We start from the raw sequence: 25,419 nt of genomic DNA, 5'->3' as shown, positions 1-25,419 counted from the left end.
GAAAAGACCGCGATTTCCCCAGGAATATGGGTGGAGACCAGAGCAATCGATCTCCGGCTCATAGATTAAGGTGTATCTTAGTAACATCTTGAGGAAGTTAGAGTTAAGTTTGCAGAGAGTAATATGAGCCCTGCTCGGTTGTAGCGAAGAATAGCATCGTACTGAGAGTAGCTGCCATTTTATGTCGATTGTGAATGAACATGTGCGTTGTTAATAAGATATTTTGCTGTGTTATTTGTATAATGGTTTTTCTGTTGTTTTGTAATGTGTTACTTTTGTGAAATGATTTAACTAAAAGTTGAATTGAGAAAACAACACCGTATCACTCTCGTGATTATTTCTCCCCTGTTTTCAGGGGCGTAACATGTTTGGAAGGGCTCCGGGATAACATCTGCATTCCTTATCTGGACGACATTCGACAGCCATGTGAATGATGTGCGAAAAGTTTTGCAGCGTCTCAGAGAGTATGGCATTAAACTCAAACAAGTAAGTATGATCTCTTTAAACCCCAGGTCCGTTATTTGGGCAGAATAGTGTCTGCAGAGGGCAGCCGAGTTGACCCAGACGATTTTGAAGCAGTAAGAGCATTGAAAGAAATCAGACCAGAGACTGTGGGCCAGCTCAGAAAAATGCTTGGTTTACTCACTTACTACAGACAGTACATCAAAGACTTTTCTAGGAGTGCCAGCTGCCTGTATGACCACCTGAAAGCAGATTCAGAGAAATGATCTGACCGCCCACGGAAAACAAAAACAAAGAAAGTAAGTCATGAGGTACCCTCAAACAAGCCAATCCTGTGGACTGACCAGCATCAACAGGCACTTGAACAGCTGATTGAGTGTTTGCTTCACCCACCCGTTTTAGGTTTCCCTGATTTCACTCAGCCATTTGTTGTACACACTGATGCGTCACACCAAGGCTTGGGAGCAGTTCTTTATCAAAAGCAAGATGGGAAGCTTAGGGTCATTGCTTACGGCTCTCGAACCTTAACAGCAGCTGAGAAGAACTATCACTACCACTCGAGCAAGCTAGAATTTCTAGCTCTAAAATGGGCAATCACTGATAAGTTCCATGATTATTTGTACTATGCTCCGACCTTCACTGTATACAGTGATAACAACCCGCTCTGCTACATTCTGTCTACTGCAAAACTGAACGCAACCACTTCCAGGTGGGTTGCAGACTTGGCTGATTTCCACTTTACAATAAAGTACAGGCCAGGCAGAGAGAAGGGTGATGCAGATGTTTTGTCAAGGATGCCACTGGATGTAGAGTCACCGATGAGAGAATGTTCTGAGGAGCTTCCACCAGACACCATTGCCGCCACGATACAAGCAGTTGAGGTACAGAAAGAGGCTGTTGTACCTTGGTCATTTTCAGCTGCATCTATGTCAGTATCAGCTGAAGGTGAGACAACCACTGCAACAACCATCTCGATCCCAAAAGATGGGATAAGAAAAGCACAAGAATCTGATCCGGTCATCCATCCTGTGCTCAATTTCAAACTGTCTGGTTCCAAACCGCCAGTTAAAGGGCAAAAGAAATTCAGTCCAAAGACAAAATGCCTATTCAGAGAATGGGACAAGCTGACAATCGACAGTGATGGCATTCTGTACAGAATCACTACAGCCCGCAAGCAGTTAGTTCTACCAGAGCAGTACAAAGGTAAAGTGATGGAAGAGTTGCACAATAACATGGGACACCAAGGTACTGACCGCACTGTATCACTAGTATGTGACCGCTTCTTCTGGCCATATATGCAATCTGACATCGAGCACTATGTGACTAAAACTTGTAGCTGTGTCAAGCAGAAAAAGCCAACCCATGAAACAAGAGCTCCTCTGACAAACATTGTGATAACACAGCCATTTGAACTGGTATGTATAGACTTCCTTCATCTGGACAGATGCAAAGGGGATATGAGTACATCCTCGTGATTGTTGATCATTTTACACGTTTCACTCAAGCCTACGCCACCACATCAAAGTCAGGTAAAACTGCTGCAAATCTCATCTTCAATGACTTTGTCCTGAAGTTTGGGTTCCCGTCCCGCATCCACCATGACCAAGGGGGAGAATTTGAAAATCAGTTGTTCCATCAGTTAAAGAAACTCAGTGACATGGCGGGGTCCAGAACAACACCCTATCACCCGATGGGAAACGGTCAAGTGGAACGCATGAACAGAACATTGTTGCAAATGTTAAAGACACTAACTGAGACACAAAAGTCAAATTGGAAGGAGTCTCTGAACAAACTGGTGTATGCCTATAACTGCACCCGTGGCGAAGTGACTGGCTATTCACCATTTTATCTTCTGTTTGGGAGATCACCCAGGCTTCCAGTTGATATGCTCTTTGGATTGTGCACAGAGGCAGGTTCCAGTAACCAGCGAGACTACGTGGAGAACTGTAAATGAGGGATGGAAGAAGCATACGCCATTGCAGATGAAAATGCTCAGAAAGCCGCTGAAAGAAGTAAGAAGTACTATGACAACAAAGTTAGGAGTTCAGTGCTACAGCCTGGCGAGCGAGTTCTGATTAAAAACCTGACACCAAGAGGAGGACCAGGAAAATGCCGTAACTATTGGGAAGATACAATTCACACAGTGGTGAGACAAATGGGGTCAGACCTGCCGATTTATGAATTGAGACCAGAAAAGGGTAGGGGACGCTCCAGGGTCCTGCACAGAAACCGGCTCATGTCCTGTGACCACTTACCTTTTGAGACACAACCAGAAATGACCAAAGTGGACAAAAGTCAGAAAACGAGAAGACACCAGCCTGCATCACAGCCTCTAGATTCTGATGAAGACAGCGGGGATGAATATGACCTTCATCATGAGCCGCTACAGGTTCCCACATCTCCTACAGTACCTGAGGAGAGGAATGCTGAACCAGCGAGAGAGTGGGAACACAGGCCCCCAACAGTGAAACAGACAGTTGCAGTGCCAGTCCCTGATACGCTACCAGCACAGCCTCTGGTTGAAAAGAGGCTGGAGGAGACAACAACAGTTAAAGACTTGCCTGCTGAAAATTTGCCTGATGATCGTCCACCAAGTGCCCTTCCTTCATATACTGATGCTGCTGAACCTGAGGAACCAGCCTACCAGCTGCCACAAAGAGAGGGACACCCTCCAAGACGTATCACCTATGATCAGCTTGGTATCCCTTCCTGCTACAGTATCCAGCCACAGCCACAGTTGTTCTCTGTCTACTCTGCACCAGGACTGGTTCCATGGCTGCCATCACTACAGCAATGTTACTTTCAGCCACCTTACATGTATGGGCTTCAGCAAACATGAGGCTACAGAGTTGACATGTTTGACCATGGACTACTGTCTGATCACAGACTGTCAAAAGAGACAAGTTGCAGACTATGCATATAGATTATTAAAATTGATGGACTGTTGATCAATAGTATGAGAAAAGACTGCTTATAAGACTGTGAATAGCTGGTCAACAGATATGGACTGTGAATATAACTTGTTAGTTATATTTGAACTGTGACCCTTGACCTCTGCTCAAGTACTACCTTACAGAAGAGGATTTTCTAGGTCCAGTGCATACGGACTGTTGAAGAAGACAATGTTGGTAATGTTGGGACAACATTTATTTCATCAGGGAGAGTGTGACAGGTTAAAGGAAATATTCATAGCCTGTTATACATTAAAAAGTATTAGTAAGTTCATAGTATGTGAGGATCTTAAAACATCTAAGGTTAAAAAGATGCATTCAGTATTAGTTGATAGAGATTGAAAACATTCATATAATTGTGTTAAAGTTAAAATCCGTCAAGCGTACAAAGGGTACGAATTGTGAGAGTAATGGGTAACGTTATATTGATTACTTTATTTTGTGGTGCCTAAAAGTGTTAATCTGTGATCTACAAAATGCTCTTAATGTTGATGGTGTGAAAGTTTGTGCGTGTGTGCATAGGATACCTAATGTTTGTGTGTGAAAGTATGTGCGTAAGAAGCCAGTATAAAATGAATGGTTTTGTACAACAGACCAGCGCTCTCGATAGTTTCAGGTTATTGATTCTTGGTTTAACTGTTTATAGTATAGTAAGAATATTATAATATAGTAAGAAACACGACTGTAAAAGTTTTGACCTCTATCATGGTTTTCCGTTGTGGTCTGATCAGCCTCATGGCAGGGCCATTTGGATAATGAATTCAAGGTCATTTGTGATACTGATTTTAAGGTAATTGATAATTATGCACGAGTTTATAGTGCTTTGACATATTCGTAATTTGAACCAATGAGAAAAAAGAAATGGCATAGCCTTGGATTAATGGTAGGTTTATGTTAAGTATTTAGAACCTAATCCAAGCCAACAGTACAGGGATATATGACATCTGTGGTGATTCAGGTGTATTGAGAGCATTGAGAAAACCTTAATCAACCTAGGTAATAACCTTACAGATTGCCACCATAGACAGGTGATTTTCTAAAAATCCATGAGTTCAGACAGTGAGACATTTAACGCAATATTTGAAAACAACCTATATTTGATACTGACAGACAGTTAGTAGAAAAGGCAGATGGAGAAGGGCTCCCCCGCCCTATGCGGAGGACTAAGGTGACCTTGATGGTCTGGGAGTGAGGAGCAGGAGACCTGGAGCATTACGAAGGTTAGAATATCACAATAAGCCAGGATTGAGAGGAGATAGCAGACATTGAACCATTGCCTAGAAATTATTCGGCACAACAGGCCGAAATAGTAGCATTGACTAGTGCCTGCGAAATAAGAAAGGAGAGAAAGGTTACTATTTACGCAGACGAGCACATAGGCGTTTAAAACCATACAAAGCAGCACAGATACATCTTAACGAGGATAAGACACTTGACAGAGACTTGTTACAGGATAGCCATGAATGCAGGCCCCAGGGAGAATTGGACATGTGGAAAATGAAAGGGACGATCCTACAAGATAATGTCAGATATAAGGATAATTTACTAATCTTACCTAAGTCATTGTTTAGATATGCGGCAATATTGATACATGGGAAGAGCCATGTATCAAGGGGGGGGGGGGTAGGTTAGGACACACTTTGTGTCCAATTGGATAATAAACTATTTTTTTTACATTTTTATATAATTGATAAATATACGAAATGGATAGAGGCGTTTCCTACATCCTCAGCAGATGCAGAGACAGTGGCTAGGTCATTATGTCAGGAGATTATCCCGCGATTTGGACTGCCTGAGACTATTTATAGTGACAACATTTCCAATCAGGTGATAAATAATATAGGTCAAAGATTAAACATTGATTGAATGCATTAATTCCACGATTAAGAGTAGACTAAGGAAAACACATTTAAGTACTAGAATGAATTGGGTAAAATGTTTGCCCATAGTGTTAACCTGTCTAGGACTGGGGTTCCGCTAGCGGAAATGAATCCCTAACCTTTGATGATCTTCATCAGATGACACTCATAGGACTTCATGTTACACAATACATGTATGTTTTTTTGATAAAGTTCATATTTATATAAAAAAATCAGAGTTTACATTGGCGCGTTACGTTCAGTAGTTCTAAAACGTGGTGATTGTGCAGAGAGCCACATCAAATTACAGAAATACTCATAATAAACATTGATAAAGATACAACTATTATACATGGAACTTTAGATACATGTCTCCTTAAGCTCTAGAACATGTATTTAAAGTTTCAGAGCTCTAGGTCTGATGGTTCTTTGATAGTTTGAATGCAGGTAACTATTGCAGGCCCTGTGTGTCTGTAAGCCCCATACTGTGTCACTCCATCCTTGCTCTGTGTGTGTGTGTGTGTGTGTGAGTTTTTCTTGGAAATCTGTTGGGAGAAATGAATGATTTACAGTTCATGAGTGTTGCCTAACACATGGAAAGATCTGACCTTTTTAACCCTTCGAAACAACCCCTGTGCCCCCGATTTAAGGCACTTCCGGTTGGCACAGGAAGCTGAAAGTAAACACATATCCTCACTGGGGTAGGCTTTTAAAGAATCCTGCGTTTTAAGTCTTTACGTTTAGAACTTATTTACAGAAGGTTGAATGGGTGTGTGTTATTTCAGAAAATCACAGAAATCACGTAGAGCTCCGAAACCCTTCTTAACACGTCGCAACTGGATCTGGAACTTTTTTGGAAAATAAAACAAATTTCTTTGACCATCATCAAGTGTACATTGTACAATTTCTCGCAAATTACAATAGATAAATGGCTGGTTCTTTTTTTCCTGAAACCGGAGGTTCATGTATTTTGACGTGAAGCGGTCAAATTAGCGCTCTATTTTTGTTTTTGACCTTTATTCACAGAAAAATGGCCTTAACTCAAAAAGCCTTGAAGCCTCGACGCCATCTTGTTTCTGGGCAAACAGCCCATTAGTCTAAACCTATACTCACCAAGCTTCATCTTCAAAGTCTTTTCCGTTTAGGAGAAATGGCCATGTCATGATTGGTGTTGTTTTGTACATTTGCAATAAGTAGCCATTTGCCATCTGGTGGAATTTACCGGGACAGCGGAAAAATTACAAACATTTTACAATTTTATAAAACGAAAACTGAATGTCCGAGAGACTTCATTTGATGACTTGCTGGAAGATCTGGCCCTGGTGCACGGCTCGACGCTGTCGGCAATTTTTAAAAACATTTGCAGACGTCTAGTAAGGGGCCGTACATTTGCAACATGGAGATCCTCATCGATCATACAGCAAATGCCGAAAAGGGCCCTTCATGTATGGAAGTCTTCACATAGGAATTCTTCACATAGGCCTTTAATCAGTGATTCTATTTTTATTTTAGACATCCTTTGTGTTTTAAGTTTGATTTGATAAAGCTATGGGGAAAGAGCTCGTTCTGTATGTACACTTAAGGAAGTCTCCCTCCCGGGCTATGACCCTCTTGATGATCTTCTGCTGGGGATTTTTGGGATACCTGGAATACACACAATAAACTTCCGGCGCCGACAGAGATGGCCGCCCCGCTTCGCGTTCCTAGGAAACTATGCAGTTTGTTTTTTTATGTGTTATTTCTTACATTAGTACCCCAGGTCATCTTAGGTTTCATTACATACAGTCGAGAAGAACTACTGAATATAAGATCAGCGTCAACTCACCATCAGTACGACCAAGAATATTTTTTTCGCGATGCGGATCCTGTGTTCTGCCTTACAAACAGGACAATGGAGTGGATCCCATGCAGCGACCCAAAAAAACAACTCCGAAAAAGAGGGAAACGAGGCGGTCTTCTGGTCAGACTCCGGAGACGGGCACACCGTACACCACTCCCTAGCATTCTTCTTGCCAATGTCCAGTCTCTTGACAACAAGGTTGATGAAATCCGAGCAAGGGTAGCATTCCAGAGGGCAATCAGAGACTGTAACGTTCTTTGCTTCACGGAAACATGGCTCACTAAACATGGCTAATCTCAAAACAAGACTCCCTAAATTTTATCAGCATATCGATTGCGCAACCAGGGGTGGAAAGACCTTGGATCATTGTTACTCTAACTTCCGCAAAGCATATAAGGCCCTGCCCCGCCCCCCTTTCGGAAAAGCTGACCACGACTCCATTTTGTTGATCCCTGCCTACAGACAGAAACTAAAACAAGAGGCTCCCACGCTGAGGTCTGTCCAACGCTGGTCCGACCAAGCTGACTCCACACTCCAAGACTGCATCACGTGGACTGGGATATGTTTCGTATTGCGTCAGATAAGAATATTGACGAATACGCTGATTCGGTGTGCGAGTTCATTAGAATGTGCGTTGAAGATGTCGTTCCCATAGCAACGATTAAAACATTCCCTAACCAGAAACCGTGGATTGATGGCAGCATTCGCGTGAAACTGAAAGCGCGAACCACTGCTTTTAATCAGGGCAAGGTGTCTGGTAACATGACCGAATACAAACAGTGCAGCTATTCCCTCCGCAAGGCTATCAAACAAGCTAAGCGTCAGTACAGAGACAAAGTAGAATCTCAATTCAACGGCTCAGACACAAGAGGCATGTGGCAGGGTCTACAGTCAATCACGGACTACAGGAAGAAATCCAGCCCAGTCACGGACCAGGATGTCTTGCTCCCAGGCAGAATAAATAACTTTTTTGCCCGCTTTGAGGACAATACAGTGCCACTGACACGGCCTGCAACGAAAACATGCGGTCTCTCCTTCACTGCAGCCGAGGTGAGTAAGACATTCAAACGTGTTAACCCTCGCAAGGCTGCAGGCCCAGACGGCATCCCCAGCCGCGCCCTCAGAGCATGCGCAGACCAGCTGGCCGGTGTGTTTACGGACATATTCAATCAATCCCTATACCAGTCTGCTGTTCCCACATGCTTCAAGAGGGCCACCATTGTTCCTGTTCCCAAGAAAGCTAAGGTAACTGAGCTAAACGACTACCGCCCCGTAGCACTCACTTCCGTCATCATGAAGTGCTTTGAGAGACTAGTCAAGGACCATATCACCTTCACCCTACCTGACACCCTAGACCCACTCCAATTTGCTTACCGCCCAAATAGGTCCACAGACGATGCAATCTCAACCACACTGCACACTGCCCTAACCCATCTGGACAAGAGGAATACCTATGTGAGAATGCTGTTCATTGACTACAGCTCGGCATTCAACACCATAGTACCCTCCAAGCTCGTCATCAAGCTCGAGACCCTGGGTCTCGACCCCGCCCTGTGCAACTGGGTACTGGACTTCCTGACGGGCCGCCCCCAGGTGGTGAGGGTAGGCAACAACATCTCCTCCCCGCTGATCCTCAACACTGGGGCCCCACAAGGGTGCATTCTGAGCCCTCTCCTGTAATCCCTGTTCACTCACGACTGCGTGGCCACGCACGCCTCCAACTCAATCATCAAGTTTGCGGACGACACAACAGTGGTAGGCTTGATTACCAACAACGACGAGACGGCCTACAGGGAGGAGGTGAGGGCCCTCGGAGTGTGGTGTCAGGAAAATAACCTCACACTCAACGTCAACAAAATAAGGAGATGATTGTGGACTTCAGGAAACAGCAGAGGGAACACCCCCCTATCCACATCGATGGAACAGTAGTGGAGAGGGTAGCAAGTTTTAAGTTCCTCGGCATACACATCACAGACAAACTGAATTGGTCCACTCACACAGACAGCATTGTGAAGAAGGCGCAGCAGCGCCTCTTCAACCTCAGGAGGCTGAAGAAATTTGGCTTGTCACCAAAAGCACTCACAAACTTCTACAGATGCACAATCGAGAGCATCCTGGCGGGCTGTATCACCGCCTGGTACGGCAACTGCTCCGCCCTCAACCGTAAGGCTCTCCAGAGGGTAGTGAGGTCTGCACAACGCATCACCGGGGGCAAACTACCTGCCCTCCAGGACACCTACACCACCCGATGTCACAGGAAGGCCATAAAGATCATCAAGGACATCAACCACCCCAGCCACTGCCTGTTCACCCCGCTATCATCCAGAAGGCGAGGTCAGTACAGGTGCATCAAAGCTGGGACCGAGAGACTGAAAAACAGCTTCTATCTCAAGGCCATCAGACTGTTAAACAGCCACCACTAACATTGAGTGGCTGCTGCCAACACACTGACACTGACTCAACTCCAGCCACTTTAATAATGGGAATTGATGGGAAATGATGTAAATATATCACTAGCCACTTTAAACAATGCTACCTTATATAATGTTACTTACCCTACATTATTCATCTCATATGCATACGTATATACTGTACTCTATATCATCGACTGTATCCTTATGTAATACATGTATCACTAGCCACTTTAACTATGCCACTTTGTTTACATACTCATCTCATATGTATATACTGTACTCGATACCATCTACTGTATCTTGCCTATGCTGCTCTGTACCATCACTCATTCATATATCCTTATGTACATATTCTTATCCCCTTACACTGTGTATAAGACAGTAGTTTTGGAATTGTTAGTTAGATTACTTGTTGGTTATTACTGCATTGTCGGAACTAGAAGCACAAGCATTTCGCTACACTCGCATTAACATCTGCTAACCATGTGTATGTGACAAATAAAATTTGATTTGATTTGATTTAAATGATATCAATAAATATATTTGATAAAGATCATAATAAAAATAAAACCATGATCACCAAATACACAGAGAAGAAAAATAAATATAAGTTTTATGTCTTTTACGTTTGTACTGTAAAGCGACTCTATTTACTCTAGTCTACTCTTCAATAAAAACAACATTAAGAAGTTACAGGTCTGTGAGAGCCAGAAATCTTGCTTGTTTGTAGGTGACCAAATACTCATTTTCCACCATAATTTGCAAATAAATTCATAAAAAATCCTACAATGTGATTTTCTGGATTTTTTTTCTCATTTTGTCTGTCATAGTTGAAGTGTACCTATGATGAAAATTACAGGCCTCTCTCATGTTTTTAAGTGGGAGAACTTGCACAATTGGTGGCTGACTAAATACTTTTTTGCCCCACTGTATATGACTGTGAGGGTACCAGGGAGCCAGAGGTACACAGGTGTTCAGTTCAGAGTGTCTGGCCAAATGAGGGACACAAAGGCATTGAATAATGACCTGCAGAAACCGCACTTTGTTAAACGCTGCCTTCAAATCCCCCGGAGATTCAAACCCGAAATGCCAGTCTCAATAAGAAGCCACATCCATTCGCCATCCCTCCCTCCCATGTTTTCTCACTCAGTCTCCCTCTATCACTCTCTCTTTAACAAACACACAGACACATACACACTCTCTCTGTCACTCCATTCCTCCTACTCTATCCCACACATACACACACATTTGGTCTCTTCCTCCCTCCTTCTCCCTCAGGGATGCAGGGGATCATGACTGATTGACAGCCTGCTCAGCCAATCAGAATTACTAGCAGCTCCAAGAACAGAGCCTGCGATCTGAAGAGGGATTGGACTGTGTGTGTATGTGTGTATGTGTTATTAATGACGGTGGAGTTGGCAGCACCGGAGCAGAGTGATGGTTGATCAGCTGAGTGATCTGCTCTCTAACTGCGCTGGAGAAAAGGAGGGATAGACAGAGAACAGCCCCCACCCTATCGCTCTGCTCTGCACCCAGCGTCTTTAGCAAGCAAAGACACACACACACACACACACGATATCAGAGCTGGAGCTACCTATCTCTCCCTCCCCTCTCCTGTTTCCTTCCCTCTCTCTCTCTCTCTCTCTCTCTCTCTCTCTCTCTCTCTCTCTCTCTCTCTCTCTCTCTCTCTCTCTCTCTCTCTCTCTCTCTCTCTCTCTCTCTCTCTCTCTCTCTCTCTCTCTCTCTCTCTCTCTCTCTCTCTCTCTCTCTCTCTCTCTCTCTCTCTCTCTCTCTCTCTCTCTCTCTCTCTCTCTCTCTCTCTCTCTGCCTCTGCCTCTGCCTCTGCCTCTCTCTCTCTGCCTCTCTCACACACACAGTGGAATGGTTTTAGAGTTGGAGCTACCCATCTCTCCCTCCCTCTCCTGTTTTGCGCTCTCTCTCTCTGCCTCTCTAGCGACGAAAGGAGAAGAAGACGCATGTTCTTGGAAATACACATGAAAAACCTGCTGTGATCTGAGTCTCACACTGTCATGCTGGACTACTGCTCTAAAGCATGTGGGTTCCAGGCATGAGGGTGTGTGTGAAGGGACTCACTTCCACTGGTAAGTTTCTATCTATCTCTCTCTCCTGTGTGTGTATGAGGCAAGTGTATTTGTTTGGTGTGGTAGAGGGTTGGTTTTCAGTGTGACAATGCGGTAGTCCTTGAGTTGAACCTGTGTCTGTGTGGAGGGAGTTATCAGCCAAGAAGGCAGAAGGCACAGCCTGCAGTTATGTGGGAGGCTTGGCCGGGGATGGGGGTGGGGGGGTGGAATTGAGGAAATGAAAGGCTGAGGAGTCCAACACAGGCATTTTGTCACTGCTGCTTAAGGAAATGTTTGGATGAATATGTAGGCTGCAGACGTTTCAGAGAGGGAACTGCCTGTTATTGGCATCAGGGTGTATTTTGAAAGCGGTTTGAGAGATTTGTGGATTTCAGGCTGGAGTGGACTGAAGGCGGTCTTATCTCGGCAGCATCGCTCTACAGGTACATCTGAGAAAAATATAAAAACTGAAGTATACTCGCCTCTGTGTGTCTGTCAGGGATAGAACAGAAGACAAGTCAGGGAATCTGCCATCAGTAGAAAAGACCAGAACTCAATGAGGTAAACCAGTAATAAGCCCGGGGTAAAGAGACCCCTTTCCGTTTTCACTGATGGATCATAACACATAAGTACTGTATGCGTTTACAGTTGGACACTATTTGACTGTGTGTGCCAAGAGGACGAACCTCAAAGAGGATTTATTTTGGATTTGTCCGCATCTTTAAGGAATCCAGGTGAGACAGAGCTGGAGTGCTGGGCTGTGGAGAACTCTCCTCGAACCAGAGGAAAAATACATTCCCACCACTGCCTGCTTAATTTACCAGAACAGCACCCCCCCATCTCTCTCTCTTTCACCTCACCTCATCTCCCTCAATCTTTCTCGCCATCTCCCATCACCCGGCTGCATTTAGGGCTTGTTCATAATTAAACAACGTCACACTGAGGCATTTTTAGTGAGCAGCAGACCTCATTCAGCACGGTCACAATGTTAGCTACTAAATCGGGGTCAGAAAGATGACTGCATCATTCTGTTTTCAAGAACTAGCCTAATTATGCATACAATTGTCTATTTCTATGCAAAAAATGCACCAATATCATGGTGAATTCCCTGGCTACGAACATATTTAAAGAGGCAGTCGTCATATAGTCCTCTTCTATGGTCGTCCTGCTTTCCCAAGGTTTTCTATGCAGACTGGTGGGGACTGGAGTGATGAATCCACAAGAGAAAGCAGTACTGGTGCTTTAGACGAAAAGTGAAAGTGTACACGTTGAATCTGTGATGTCACTCTGCAGACATCACTAAAGCAAAGCACACTGACTGGTTGAACAGAAACAAAGTTTGAGAGGAATAGATCGCTACAAGATTCTGTACCTCACACTCTACACCATTCCATGCATTAACAATGGCTGTAATGTGTGCATCTCTCAAAATACTATTTACTCTATCAAAAAATAAATAAATCAGCAGGCTAATTAATATCAGTAATGTGAAATAGCATTACAATCAAACATGAATTATTTATGATAAGTAGATGGTTTCTGTTTGTCACTAAAATCTTGACTTAAGATTCACAAGCCAACCTCAAATTCCTGTGTATAACATACCTTAGACAGATTTAGCTCAATTTTGTATTTTTTCAGGTGAAAACTTCCTTCCAATACTATCCTCGCTCAATAAAGAGTCAAATGAAAACCACGCCACACAACCTACCTACCCTGCAAAATCCCCACTACGAGAATATCGGTGTACTGTAGCACATGGATTCAAGGGATAAACAAAGATTGATTTGATACACTGGGAAAACACATTCCCAGCAGATACAGTATGACTCAGATTCTGAAACACTGTTTTTTCCCCAAAGTAAATCCCATGCATTTTACAGTCAGAGCAGCAGAACTAGTCCTACCTGAGCCTGTGGAAAAGGGCATGTTGACAGCTAACACCCCATGCTTTACCAGTTAATGTATTACGATTGGTATTTATGCAATGAGCTGTGATAGTGATAGATTAATCCATAGTGAAAAATGTGTGTGGTGAGTTCACTGTACCCTGCAAAACTCATTTTATATGGTGCATACATACAAATAACATTGTAAATCAACAGGCAGGTCATGTTTACATGAATACCATACCTCTGTGTGTGTGTGTGTGTGTGTGTGTGTGTGTGTGTGTGTGTGTGTGTGTGTGTGTGTGTGTGTGTGTGTGTGTGTGTGTGTGTGTGTGTGTGCGTGCGTGTGTGTATGACAGTAGACCATATGAGAGAGGGTAGGTAGGAGGAGGAGGGGATTGGTAGGAAGCCTGGGGGAGTTGACAGCTTAACATCGATCCCTAATTAATTGTTAAATTGCTGTTTATTTGCAGGCGGCGTTGAACAGATGCAAGGGGGATGTCATTATTCATGGGTACCACACAGTGGGTTGGCCTAATGAATGTAGCCATACAGCTAATGCTAATGACAGGCACGTTGCTAGCATAGCTAATGCAGGCTTTCATGGTGGGCTGCTCAGGCAGCAATGACAACATGTAGCAGACTGTCATATTGTAGCAGGTAGCGCTAAAGGGTGATGTTGTAGCAGGTAGCGCTATAGGGTGATATTGTAGCCAGTAGCGCTATAGGGAACACGAGGGAGCAGGTCACGTTGAAAGGACAGATTTAGCTTGGATAGATTTAATGGTGAATCAATAAAAAGAGGTGGGGGGGGGGGGGGGGGGGGGGGTGGGGGCGGCAATAGAAGAGAGGGGCACTTACATCACTCCATTTTCCTCACCCCACCTCCCCTCCTCTGATCCCTTCACCTCCCCTCCTCCGATCCCTTGACTTCCCATCCTCCGATCCCTTCACCTCCCCTCCTCCGATCCCTTCACCTCCCCTCCTCCGATCCCTTCACTTCCCCTCCTCTGATCACCTCCCCTCCTACGATCCCTTGACTTCTCATCCTCCGATCCCTTCACCTACCCTCCTCCGATCCCTTCACCTCCCCTCCGATCACCTCACCTCACCTCCCCTCCTCCGATCACCTCACCTCACCTCCCCTCCTCCGATCACCTCACCTCCCCTCCGATCACCTCACCTCACCTCCCCTCCTCCGATCACCTCACCTCACCTCCCCTCCTCCGATCACCTCACCTCCCCTTCTCCGATCCCTTGACTCCCCCTCCTCCGCTCCCTTCACTTCCCCTCCTCCGATCACCTCCCCTCCTACGATCCCTTCACCTCCCCTCCGCTCCCTTCACCTCCCCTCCTCCGCTCCCTTCACCTCCCCTCCTCCGCTCCCTTCACCTCCCCTCCTCCGCTCCCTTCACCTCCCCTCCTCTGATCACCTCCCCTCCTCCGCTCCCTTCACCTCCCCTCCTCCGCTCCCTTCACCTCCCCTCCTACGATCCCTTTACTTCCCCTCCTCCGCTCCCTTCACCTCCCTTCCTCCGCTCCCTTCACCTCCCCTCCTCCGATCACCTCCCCTCCTCCGCTCCCTTAACCTCCCCTCCTCCGCTCCCTTCACCTCCCCTCCTCCGCTCCCTTCAGCTCCCCTCCTCCGATCACCTCCCCTCCTACGATCCCTTCCCTTCACTTCCCCTCCTCCGCTCCCTTCACTTCCCCTCCTCCGATCTCCTCCCCTCCTACGATCCCTTCACCTCCCCTCCTCCCACCAGCTCTCCTCCCACCAATTCACCCCTCCCACCCCACCTCTCTCCCCCTCATCTCACCTCACCTCCCACCCCCTCACTTCACCTCCTACCCCATCACCTCACCTCCCACTCCCTCACCTCACCTCCCACCCCCTCACCACCCTCCCCTCCAAACTACAAGACTGTTACTAAACATTAGAAAAGTCAACAACTCTACTGATGCATCACAAAGTGGTGGCACATTTAATGCTTTTCGAGAGAAAGTGGAGGATGTGACTGAATTGGACTTCTGGCACTGATTAAAAGACTGTGTTAAGAGATGTGTTGCTATACTGGGCTACTGTAAATGCACAAATGAAACACCACTTTGTCCCCAGCAGCTTTTAAATGGCCACTATTTCCATCCTCCATTTTCTATATCACACTGCCTCTTGTACATACCTGTTTTTAAGTACACATGCTTTGTTTTGTCTGTCTACTCTACCCCAACCCAATTCTATGTCACATTTCTTTGAGAAGTAACATGACATGTATCAGAGACACTGCACATTCATTCATCAACATTCTAATTTTCACATTAACGTTAAAGAGATTAGCAACAGAGCAAATTTTCATTCTGTAGTCTAAAAAGCTATTACCTTCCAAAGATTCATTAGGCTTAACAACATCAAGACCAGTAAGATCTGTCACAATACCATGGTATATTAATGTGGCAGAATGTCAGGGTGTCACTTCCCCTTGGCGCGTTGGCGCGCTGCACATCACATCCTTTCCCCTGTATACTGTAGCTGCAGCATGCTCGTCACTCGCTGCCTGACTAGCTAGTGAATAAAACATGGCGAATTGCAACCACTTTATGACATGTCTACTGCATTAGCAGGTGGAGGGAAGGAACACACTGCACTGTGGCCCGTGGACTCTCATCCAGTAGTCTGTTTCACTGTATGAAAAAGGACACTAACATGTTGGGTACGGTACCGTTCAAAAGTTTGGGGTCACTTAGAAATGTCCTTATTTTTGAAAGAAAAGCATTTTTTTGTCCATTAAAATAACTTCAAATTTATCAGAAATAGAGTGTAGACATTGTTAATACTGTAAATGACTATTGTAGCTGGAAACTATTTTTTATGGAATATCTACATAGGCGTACAGAAGCCCATTATCAGCAACCATCACTCCTGTGTTCCAATGCCACGTTGTGTTAGCTAATCCAAGTTTATAATTTTAAAAGGCTAATTGATCATTAGAAACCCTTTCACAATTATGTTAGCACAGGTGAAAACTGTTGTGCTGATTAAAGAAGCAATAAAACTGGCCTTCTTTAGACTAGTTGAGTATCTGGAGCATCAGCATTTGTGGGTTTGATTACAGGCTTAAAATGCCCAGAAACAAAGAACCTTCTTCTGAAACTCGTCAACCTATTCTTGTTCTGAGAAATGAAGGCTATTCCATGCGAAAAATTGCCAGGAAACTGAAGATCTTGTACAGTAGACAGCTTTCATATGGCTATACTGATTTCCCAGATATTCTTTGTTAGCATGCTAGTGACGTAGTGCATTGTTATCTTAATTCCCTATTTATAGAAGTAACAAACACAATTCCATTTTTGTAGTCTTTGATGGGATTTCTGTAAATGTGTTATTGTTTTTGTGGTGTTTTAAAAGAGTGCTGCCTTTGAACTGTAACTAACTGTAGCATTTGGGACTTGGGAATTCAATGCACTCTCTACTAAGTGGCAGGCAGCTGGCCTGCCGCGTGTGGACTGATCCCTATGTTTCCTCAGCCCAAATGAGTCCACAGAGGTCAACACCCGTTGACTTAATCGCACAATCAATTGTTTCCTCTTACCACAACATCCTGGCCTCTAAGGCCACAACTTCTACTTGAGAGAGAGGGGGGGGGGGGGGGGGGGGGGTTAAATTATACATTAAGTAAGGGGTGCTCTGCTGATACAGCTGCAGCACATCAAACAAAAACACAAGTGGAAAAGAAATCCCTAAGGGAGCTAAATAAGATAAATAACTAGAAAATATATTATAGTGCATGACGTTATCACCCGTGTTACACACAAATAGACAATACGTTATACAAGTGCATGGCGTTATCACCCGTGTTACACACAACTAGACAATACGTTATACAAGTGCATGGCGTTATCACCCGTGTTACACACAACTAGACAATACGTTATACAAGTGCATGGCGTTATCACCCGTGTTACACACAACTAGACAATACGTTATACAAGTGCATGGCGTTATCACCCGTGTTACACACAACTAGACAATACGTTATACAAGTGCATGGCGTTATCACCCGTGTTACACACAACTAGACAATACGTTATACAAGTGCATGGTGTTATCATCCGTGTTAAACACAAGCAAGGAGTGTTAGCTACCTGTCGGAGATTAGCCTTTCTATTGAAATAGCATCACAAAGCAACAGCAGCAGCTTTCCAATGCATCTTCACCTCATCTCAACTATTCTTCCCGCAACTAAAGATACTTTATTAACATAATGTTGGAAGAACATTTACCACCACTCAAACGTCCATTTGATCTAATTATGAGAGGAAGGCATGTGAGTGAAGTAACAACAGGCTCTTAGCATTAAGTAATAAAAAGGGAAATTAGCGTGAGCTTCGTGGAAGCAAACAGGAGAGTATCGCTCATCCAGTTTACAATTTAATACTTGCTCTCCTTATTAGCATGGGGGTTATTTTCTTTTAAGTGTATTTTTCCGATCTACTGTGAAAAACATATTTACATAATATGGTTACACACTCTACCACCTGGGCCATATGGAGGAATCTCTTGCCAATAAAACCATTCCCTTGTATGTAACCATGAAATAAAGGAGTCTGAAAATGATCGTTGCAAATGATAGCTAGCATTACCACACTTAAGTATTTATTTCAACACTTGACATAAATAGCTTAGCAATGAAACACCAAATGTGTGTGAATATTACACATGCTGTATAATATTAGGCACAGAGCAGCTTGGACAGAATCTGAACACAGGTCCTACACAGATGGCTGAGCACAAGAACATTAGGCACGAAAAAAAGAAACGACCAGCAAAAATATTTTTGCCTCTTGATTCCACCTGTGTGTGTTGACTGACTGCCATAAACAAGCTAATATATGCACGGTGCTCTGTCATAGGGAGTCTTCATCAGCAGCCCTGCTCTTATAGCCTTACAGACAGCTCATCTACTATCACACACAGAGCCGTGGCTTCTGCACTCAAGGTCACAAATTAATCAAAGCATCAATATGTGCAGTCGACATAAGCAAACCCCGGCACAGACCTGTCACCTGTAGGAACCACTTTGATTCAACTCCTCATAAATAATGCAGGAGAGGATGAAGAGACAGAACAAGACCTGTAGCAAGCTTCAGAGATATTTTGGGAGAATCTGAAATGCCTTGAGGTCATATACTCCAGTTGAAGTGATCGTGGGTAGTTGTGTGTGAGTGCGACAGTTGCTGCGTGCATGTGAATACATAGTTCACAACAGCAGAGTTAGGGTGGATGACGAAATGTAGCTAATTAGGGTGGATGGTAAAACTGGGATAGGCTCTGGCTCACAATGTTTTAGCCGTTCAAACTGTTCTTGATGCAAAGTTTTTGGGAAATGTTTTGGGGGGATTTGTATTACTGCTGTGTGCAAGATCGCTGTTTAAAATTCCAGATCCTCTGGCAGATCTCTTGCCCTGCAGGGATATTAAGTGACTCCAAAGTGCTATTGTGTGCATCCAAAATAGCACCATATTTCCTATATTATACTACTTTTGACTAGGGCCCATAAGGCTCTGGTCAAAAGTAGTGCACTGTATAGGGAAAAGGTGCCATTTGGGACGCAGATTTATTAGCCACCAACCTGTCAAATAATATATATAAGGTCAAGTCAATCATAACTCAGAATTTTGATGGCGAAGTGAAAGCAATAAAATCAAACGAGCATACAATATATGTCTCAATATTCCTAAATGTCAATATATGAAACAGTCTCCCAATAATGCAATGTAATACTGAATGTATTTTTTCTGATATTTTTCTCCCCAGATGGAAATTGACACGATGAGTGACTGTGATTGAGGATAATAATGATGGAAGACAGAGTGATCCATCCCCAGCCCAAGCCTGAGCGTTCCTCCTCAACCCTCCCTGTTCTTCACCGACAGACTTCCTGAAGGATACATTGACCTTCACACATCCAACTTGCCTGACAACCTGGCACAGTGTAAATTGAAGAAAGGTTGCTCCTTTACTCTCTGCCAAGGACTAGACAACGACTACAAAAATGCCAAAGCTTTAGGGACCAGGCATCAGCAGAAATCTGTTCTGTCTCACTGCGGTAACAAATGAGCCTTTATTTGTGAAGTTAACAGTGCTAACAGCTGACTCCATAAGGACCCATTTCTAGTTCAAGGTAATAGGGGGCCAAGATGAAGAAGACTGCGTTTTTGGCTTGTTTGTTAGCGGAGCTAGCTCTGACAGCTTTTGTTCTGGCCTCGGAGGGGGGCGCTGCTCATTGTCCTGCATTGTGCCGGTGTGAGATACGACCCTGGTTCTCTCCAAGTTCTATTTATACAGAGGCTCCCACGGTGGACTGTAATGACTTAGGCCTATCGTCAATGCCAGAGACACTGCCCTCAGACACACAGGTGCTATTGTTACAGACCAACAATATCATCAGTGTTGAGAAACCTTTGGATTACCTGGCTAATATCACTGAGATAGATTTATCCCAGAATAACATATCCTCTGTGAGCGATGTCCATCTGGGTCCTCTTACCCAGCTGCTGTCACTGCACATGGAGGAGAACTGGGTTCAGGCCCTGTCAGACAACTGTCTCCCATCCCTGCCCAACCTCCAGGAGTTCTACATCAACCACAACCTGATCTCATCCATCAGTCCTGGTGCCTTTAGAGGGCTAGGGAGGCTCCTGCGGCTCCATCTCAACTCCAACTACCTCAGGGGCATCAACAGGGTGTGGTTTCAGCCTCTACCCCGCTTGGAGATCCTGATGATTGGGGAGAACCCTATTGTTCAATTGTCAGACATGAACTTCAAGCCCTTGGTCAACCTACGCAGCTTGGTTCTGGCTAGGATGAATCTCTCCGAAATCCCAGATGACACTCTGGTCGGCCTCGACAACCTGGAGAGTGTTTCGTTTTTTGACAACCTGTTTGACAGAGTGCCACAGGCTGCTCTGAAGAAATCCAAGAGTCTGAAGTTTCTGGATCTCAACAAGAACCCCATCGAGAGGATTCAGAGAGGGGACTTTGTGGACATGATCCACCTCAAAGAGTTGGGCATCAACAGCATGCCTGCGCTGGTGTCCATCGACAGCTTTGCCCTCAACAATCTCCCTGAGCTGACCAAGATTGAGGCCACCAACAACCCCAAGCTCTCCTACATCCACCCCAATGCCTTCCACAAGTTGCCGAGACTCGAAACACTGATGCTGAACAGCAATGCCCTCAGCGCCTTGCACCACAGCACTGTGGACTCCCTGCCCAACCTGCGTGAGGTTAGCATGCACAGCAACCCCATCCGCTGCGACTGCGTCATCCGCTGGATCAACATGAACCAGACCGGCGTGCGCTTCATGGAGCCAGATTCCCTCTTCTGCGTGGAGCCGCCGGAGTACCAGGGCCAGCACGTCCGCAAGGTCCATTTCAGGGAGATGACCGAGATTTGCCTCCCGCTCATCTCGCCCGGGAGCCTACCAGATCGTGTCACCGTTGGGAAAAGGAGCTCGGTGACGCTTCACTGCCGGGCATTCGGAGAGCCGGAGCCAGAGATATACTGGGTCACCCCCTCCGGGGACAGAGTCCTGCCCAACAGTGTGTCTGATAAGTACTACATGCATCCAGAGGGGACCTTTGACATCTATGACACTACCATGCTTGAGGCAGGGCTGTACACCTGTGTTGCTCACAATCTTGTTGGTGCAGACCTCAAGTCTGTGTTGTTGGTGGTAGATGGATACTTTCCACATCCTTCTGATAATGGCAATGCTTTACATGTGGACGTTAGATCAGTGCAGCCCAACTCTGTTTTGGTGTCTTGGGATAACACTCACGGTGGTCTTATATCCAATATAAAGTGGTTCACAATGGCGAATGCTAAGCATCCCTCCATGGCATACACTGCTAGAGTACCAACCGATGTGAAGGTGTATCGTCTCACCCACCTAAACCCCTCCACCCAGTACCGGGTGTGTGTGGAAGTCACGAGCATGCAGCTCGGACACAATAGGGACTGTGTCAATGTCACCACAAAGGGACTGGCTCACACCGTGGAGAGCAGTGAGAAGTGGGACACAGTGGTGATGGCTGCATGTGCTGTGCTTTTCATCGTGGTTGCTGTGGCTTGCTCCATCATATACACATCTCTGCAAAGCCAACACTTTTACAGGAAGTTGATGGTGGACCAAAATGAGTCAATGCTGGGTCCTAGCACCCGCCCCGGCTCCGCCTCTTCTCTCACAGAACTCTGTGTGGCTGGAGTCAAGGTGAAGGTGACTGTAATAGACTTGCCAGACAACTCCATGTAAAGAAAGAGACGGCCTTGGAGCAGGAAAATTAATGTTCTGGATTTTAAACAAGGTGAAAGAATGTTGGACATGTGTGATTCATGTGCCCTCTTTTCATGACAATGACAGAGCATTGGGTTCTGGAACTCCTGGAACTTGGAACACATGATGGAACCATAAACCGGCGCCCTCACGCATAAATACGTAACCAGCTAATCCAAGACCCACAGACTCTTTTATACAACAAAATTATGTCGTTGCAGCAAAAACATGCACAGACAGGTATCTAGATTGCGATATACGTGGCTACTGATCGGTCATTCATGCAGTGCAACTGCAAAAAAGCACAGCACAAAGACTGTGTCGTCTCTTTTGGTTATTGACTTGTGCTTTATAACGCCTTGTGGAGATGTGTCTTTGTGGTCCACAATGAGGAATATTTTCTGTGCTGTTTAAATAACACTCAAGGGCCATAAGTAAGAAATACCACTCGTATACAGTTTATAATGGGCAAAACTTGTTAGAATAGTAGACAATAACAGTGTATATGTAAACAATTTTATGATCAAATATTTTTTTTCATTAAAAACAGTACATTGTATTTTAATCGAAATGTAATGCTTTCTCTTACTTACTTGAAATTGTAATTACGAAAGACCCAACTTCAAGGATGACTTGCTTAGAACAATCTGAATCCGATATTGGGATGCTCTGAAAGGAACAATCTAAGCTTCCTTTATCAATAACATTCAGCTATCCATGAAATGCAAAATGTTATAATTCATAAATATGAATCCCATACATCTTTTCATATCACTGTCTAAACCATGCAAAAGGAAAACAGTGTGATGTAGACAAACACAATTACTGGGACTGCCCTTGAAGGCGGATATTTTAACATTGTTACTAAAATGCAATCTCAGGCAGGACGACGTGTTTTGGCAATGACTGGGGAGTAAGAGAGAGTGTGTGTATGTATATAACTTACACACGGTACTTTATATGTGTGTGTGTGTGCGGCATCAGAGAAACCCAATGACTTTGAATTGCAATATATTCTCTTTCATTTAAAACCCAATATGGATTCCTAACATAAACCTCAGAGAGGTGATGAATTGGCGTCACATGCGGACTGATGGGGGCATTTATCAGAGGGACTCCGCCATATATCAACTGAGTTTCAGCACCTTGGACAGGGCTTTTAGAGTGGAGCCATTTGTCACCGCCATGGGAGCTAAAATATGACCCATTAGAGCGCAGGTAGTGCATAGGTCAGCGAGAACACACGGAGGCTGCTAGCACCGGAGCGCGGTGCGGTGCGTCCCTTCCCTCCGTGACACTGGCGAGACATGGATGCCATTACAGGAACAGCTCAGCAACTCTTGGGCTCGTTTGTTAAGCACTTCACATTATTGCCACCCACCGAGAGGGGAAGGAGACAAATGGAGCGCAAAACGAGGACAAAGTGTCTACTAGGGCTAGAAGTCAGTATGAACAGGGACAGGATAGACAAGGTGCAGGTTCGACATATTGAAGGTGGAACAACAGTACTGCTGTAGGTATTAGAGATGTGTGTATGGTTTTATTTGACTGCACAGTGAGATAATTGCACAACAAGATAACAACAAGATAAGAATGCTCATTAAGGGAACTTGAGTCTTTAGTATATTCCCTGGTTCATTAGGGTAGCTTACTTGAAAGGAGAGCTCTCAGAGAAGAACTGACAGGACCTCCACTGAGGTTTCATCACACATTTTTTACTCCTCCTTTTGCCTAGTTTGAACTCCAGATAACCCCAGATGAGAGCAAATGATATGTCAACATGCAGTCCACTCAGAGAAAATGAAATATTATCTCGTAAAATGTTCACACATGCAAAAAAGCTATTTTCCAATAAAGGCCCGATGGCAATATGCCCTTCTGTTGTTATTGTTTGTGCACCACCTGGGGGCACGCAATATGGTGAGAAAAACAGGAAAGAAACTGTTACATATATTTAGTATTGCTCACATAAACTCCCACCGTGCCATATTACAAGGAATTGTAACTGTTAAAATTCCTTGCCGTAATAGCACTAAGAAACTGTTCCTAACAATAAACAAGTTCAACCCCTTTGGATATCAGTGTTTTCTGCGCACCAGTGTCAATCAACAGGGGTAAAAAATGTAGGTGCCATATCATTCAGTGAATTAAGTTAATATTGGAATGAGGGGATGTGTTAAATCACCCAATCCCTCACCAGTAACAGTAGAAACACTGGTGGGCGGCCCTCTTGTGTAGATATGATTAACCCACTGATCATTCTCTCAGGGAAATATACCCTGTATGACAAATAGACAGCAGATGATACTGTAATTGCATTATGATAGCCATGGGGAGATCTGGAAAAATTAGCAGGCAAAGTAATAAATTGTCATTTTTAATATCATCTTCCAGCCAGGACAGAACAGTATTTGGTTGATTGCACATCTGTAATTAGGATATTATCATTGAAGGTGACAAATTCTTTGCATAGGGAATTCAGAGCTTTACACAGTGATTTATGTGAAAATATGGGATACAGGTGTGTATAGCCTTGAATGGCAAATGTATAATCTTTGAATATTTACCCAACAACTAAAGAAATACAAACAACTCAACAAAGGAAGTAGAATATTAGTTCAATTAGCAGGTGTAGATACTCTCAATTAGAAACCTGTGCTGTGGTGCAAATCAAATGAACATTTTAGTCACAGAGAGTGACGGAGGACAGGGTTTTTTGCAGTCTTCTGCTGTTGTTTATTTTCAATTGTGGAAAACATCTGAATAGCCTAATGTCCTCTAGTTGAAGTAAACAAATATCTCTCACAATGTTTCCACTTCTAAAATGCCCAATTCATCTGAAACTTGTTTGGCCAGATAATAGCCTAATCTGTGAAGTTTTTGTTTTCTACAAAAGGTTGTGTGAAATCATCCTATTTTGAAATATTGCCCCATTATCCTGTTGTATTTGGGACAGACCTCCTGCTCGTTGCTTGGAGTAGCCTACGACATAAAAATAAGAATGTTCACACTTCTCAAGCTTTCCTCAAACTGCACCCTGGGGCTTCAAGTAATTATTTCCCCACTCAGTGGCCCATTAAGATAAAACAACACTGGTGACTTTGTGTAATCTTGTATTGGGGCTTTGTGTGATTGTATCATTATCTAAACTCTGAAACAGGGATACTTAATCTTTGCTGATAAACTGGATATGATTATGAACAACTGAAAACATTGGTTCGTTTTTGAATGCTTGAATTGGAGTTGAAGACTGCTCTCCCTTACTCACTTTTATACCCATTCTTTTACAAAATCATATTGGATAAAACAGAAATAAAACATTCAACAAAGGGAGAACACACTGATGACAACCAATCAGTGAGTGTTTTGTTTTCTGGGGAGTTGCAGCTCACCACAGGAAGCAGGAAATAGAAATACTCTCACAGAGCTGCAGTAGTACTAGAATTACCAAAACCTTTTGTAATAAAACGATGGAGGAGGAAATTGTATTTTATGAGTCAATACACACTTTAAAAGCAGGAAGCAGGCAAGCTCTCCAAAGCATTCATCACTGCTGTACAGACCCACACTGTGGGAAGAGTGATGGAAG

The 25,419-nt window shown here is 44.2% G+C and overlaps 2 protein-coding genes across 2 annotated transcripts in view; one reads left to right on the top strand and one right to left on the bottom strand.

Moving 5' to 3' along the window:
- Positions 1–2,835: 2,835 nt before the first annotated feature.
- LOC110502274 (mitochondrial inner membrane protease subunit 2-like) overlaps positions 2,836–25,419 on the bottom strand; it is a 164,637-nt gene continuing 142,053 nt past the window's right edge. Inside the window, exons 4-5 of the mRNA XM_036934382.1 lie at positions 6,849–6,916; positions 2,836–2,873 (exon numbers count right to left, since the gene is read on the bottom strand). Coding sequence (XP_036790277.1) covers positions 2,836–2,873; positions 6,849–6,916 — 106 coding nt within the window. The remainder of the gene's footprint in view (positions 2,874–6,848; positions 6,917–25,419) is intronic.
- LOC110499152 (leucine-rich repeat neuronal protein 3) lies at positions 11,354–23,903 on the top strand. The gene is made up of 2 exons (XM_021576110.2): positions 11,354–11,628; positions 19,309–23,903. Exon 2 carries the CDS (start codon positions 19,692–19,694, stop codon positions 21,807–21,809), a length of 2,118 nt encoding a protein of 705 aa, XP_021431785.2. The 5' UTR covers positions 11,354–11,628; positions 19,309–19,691; the 3' UTR covers positions 21,810–23,903.

Source organism: Oncorhynchus mykiss, chromosome 2 (assembly GCF_013265735.2).
Source record: "Oncorhynchus mykiss isolate Arlee chromosome 2, USDA_OmykA_1.1, whole genome shotgun sequence".
Taxonomy (NCBI): Eukaryota; Metazoa; Chordata; class Actinopteri; order Salmoniformes; family Salmonidae; genus Oncorhynchus; species Oncorhynchus mykiss.
The sequence above is the reverse complement of the archived record's forward strand: the minus strand, read 5'-3'. Positions and strand labels throughout refer to the sequence as shown.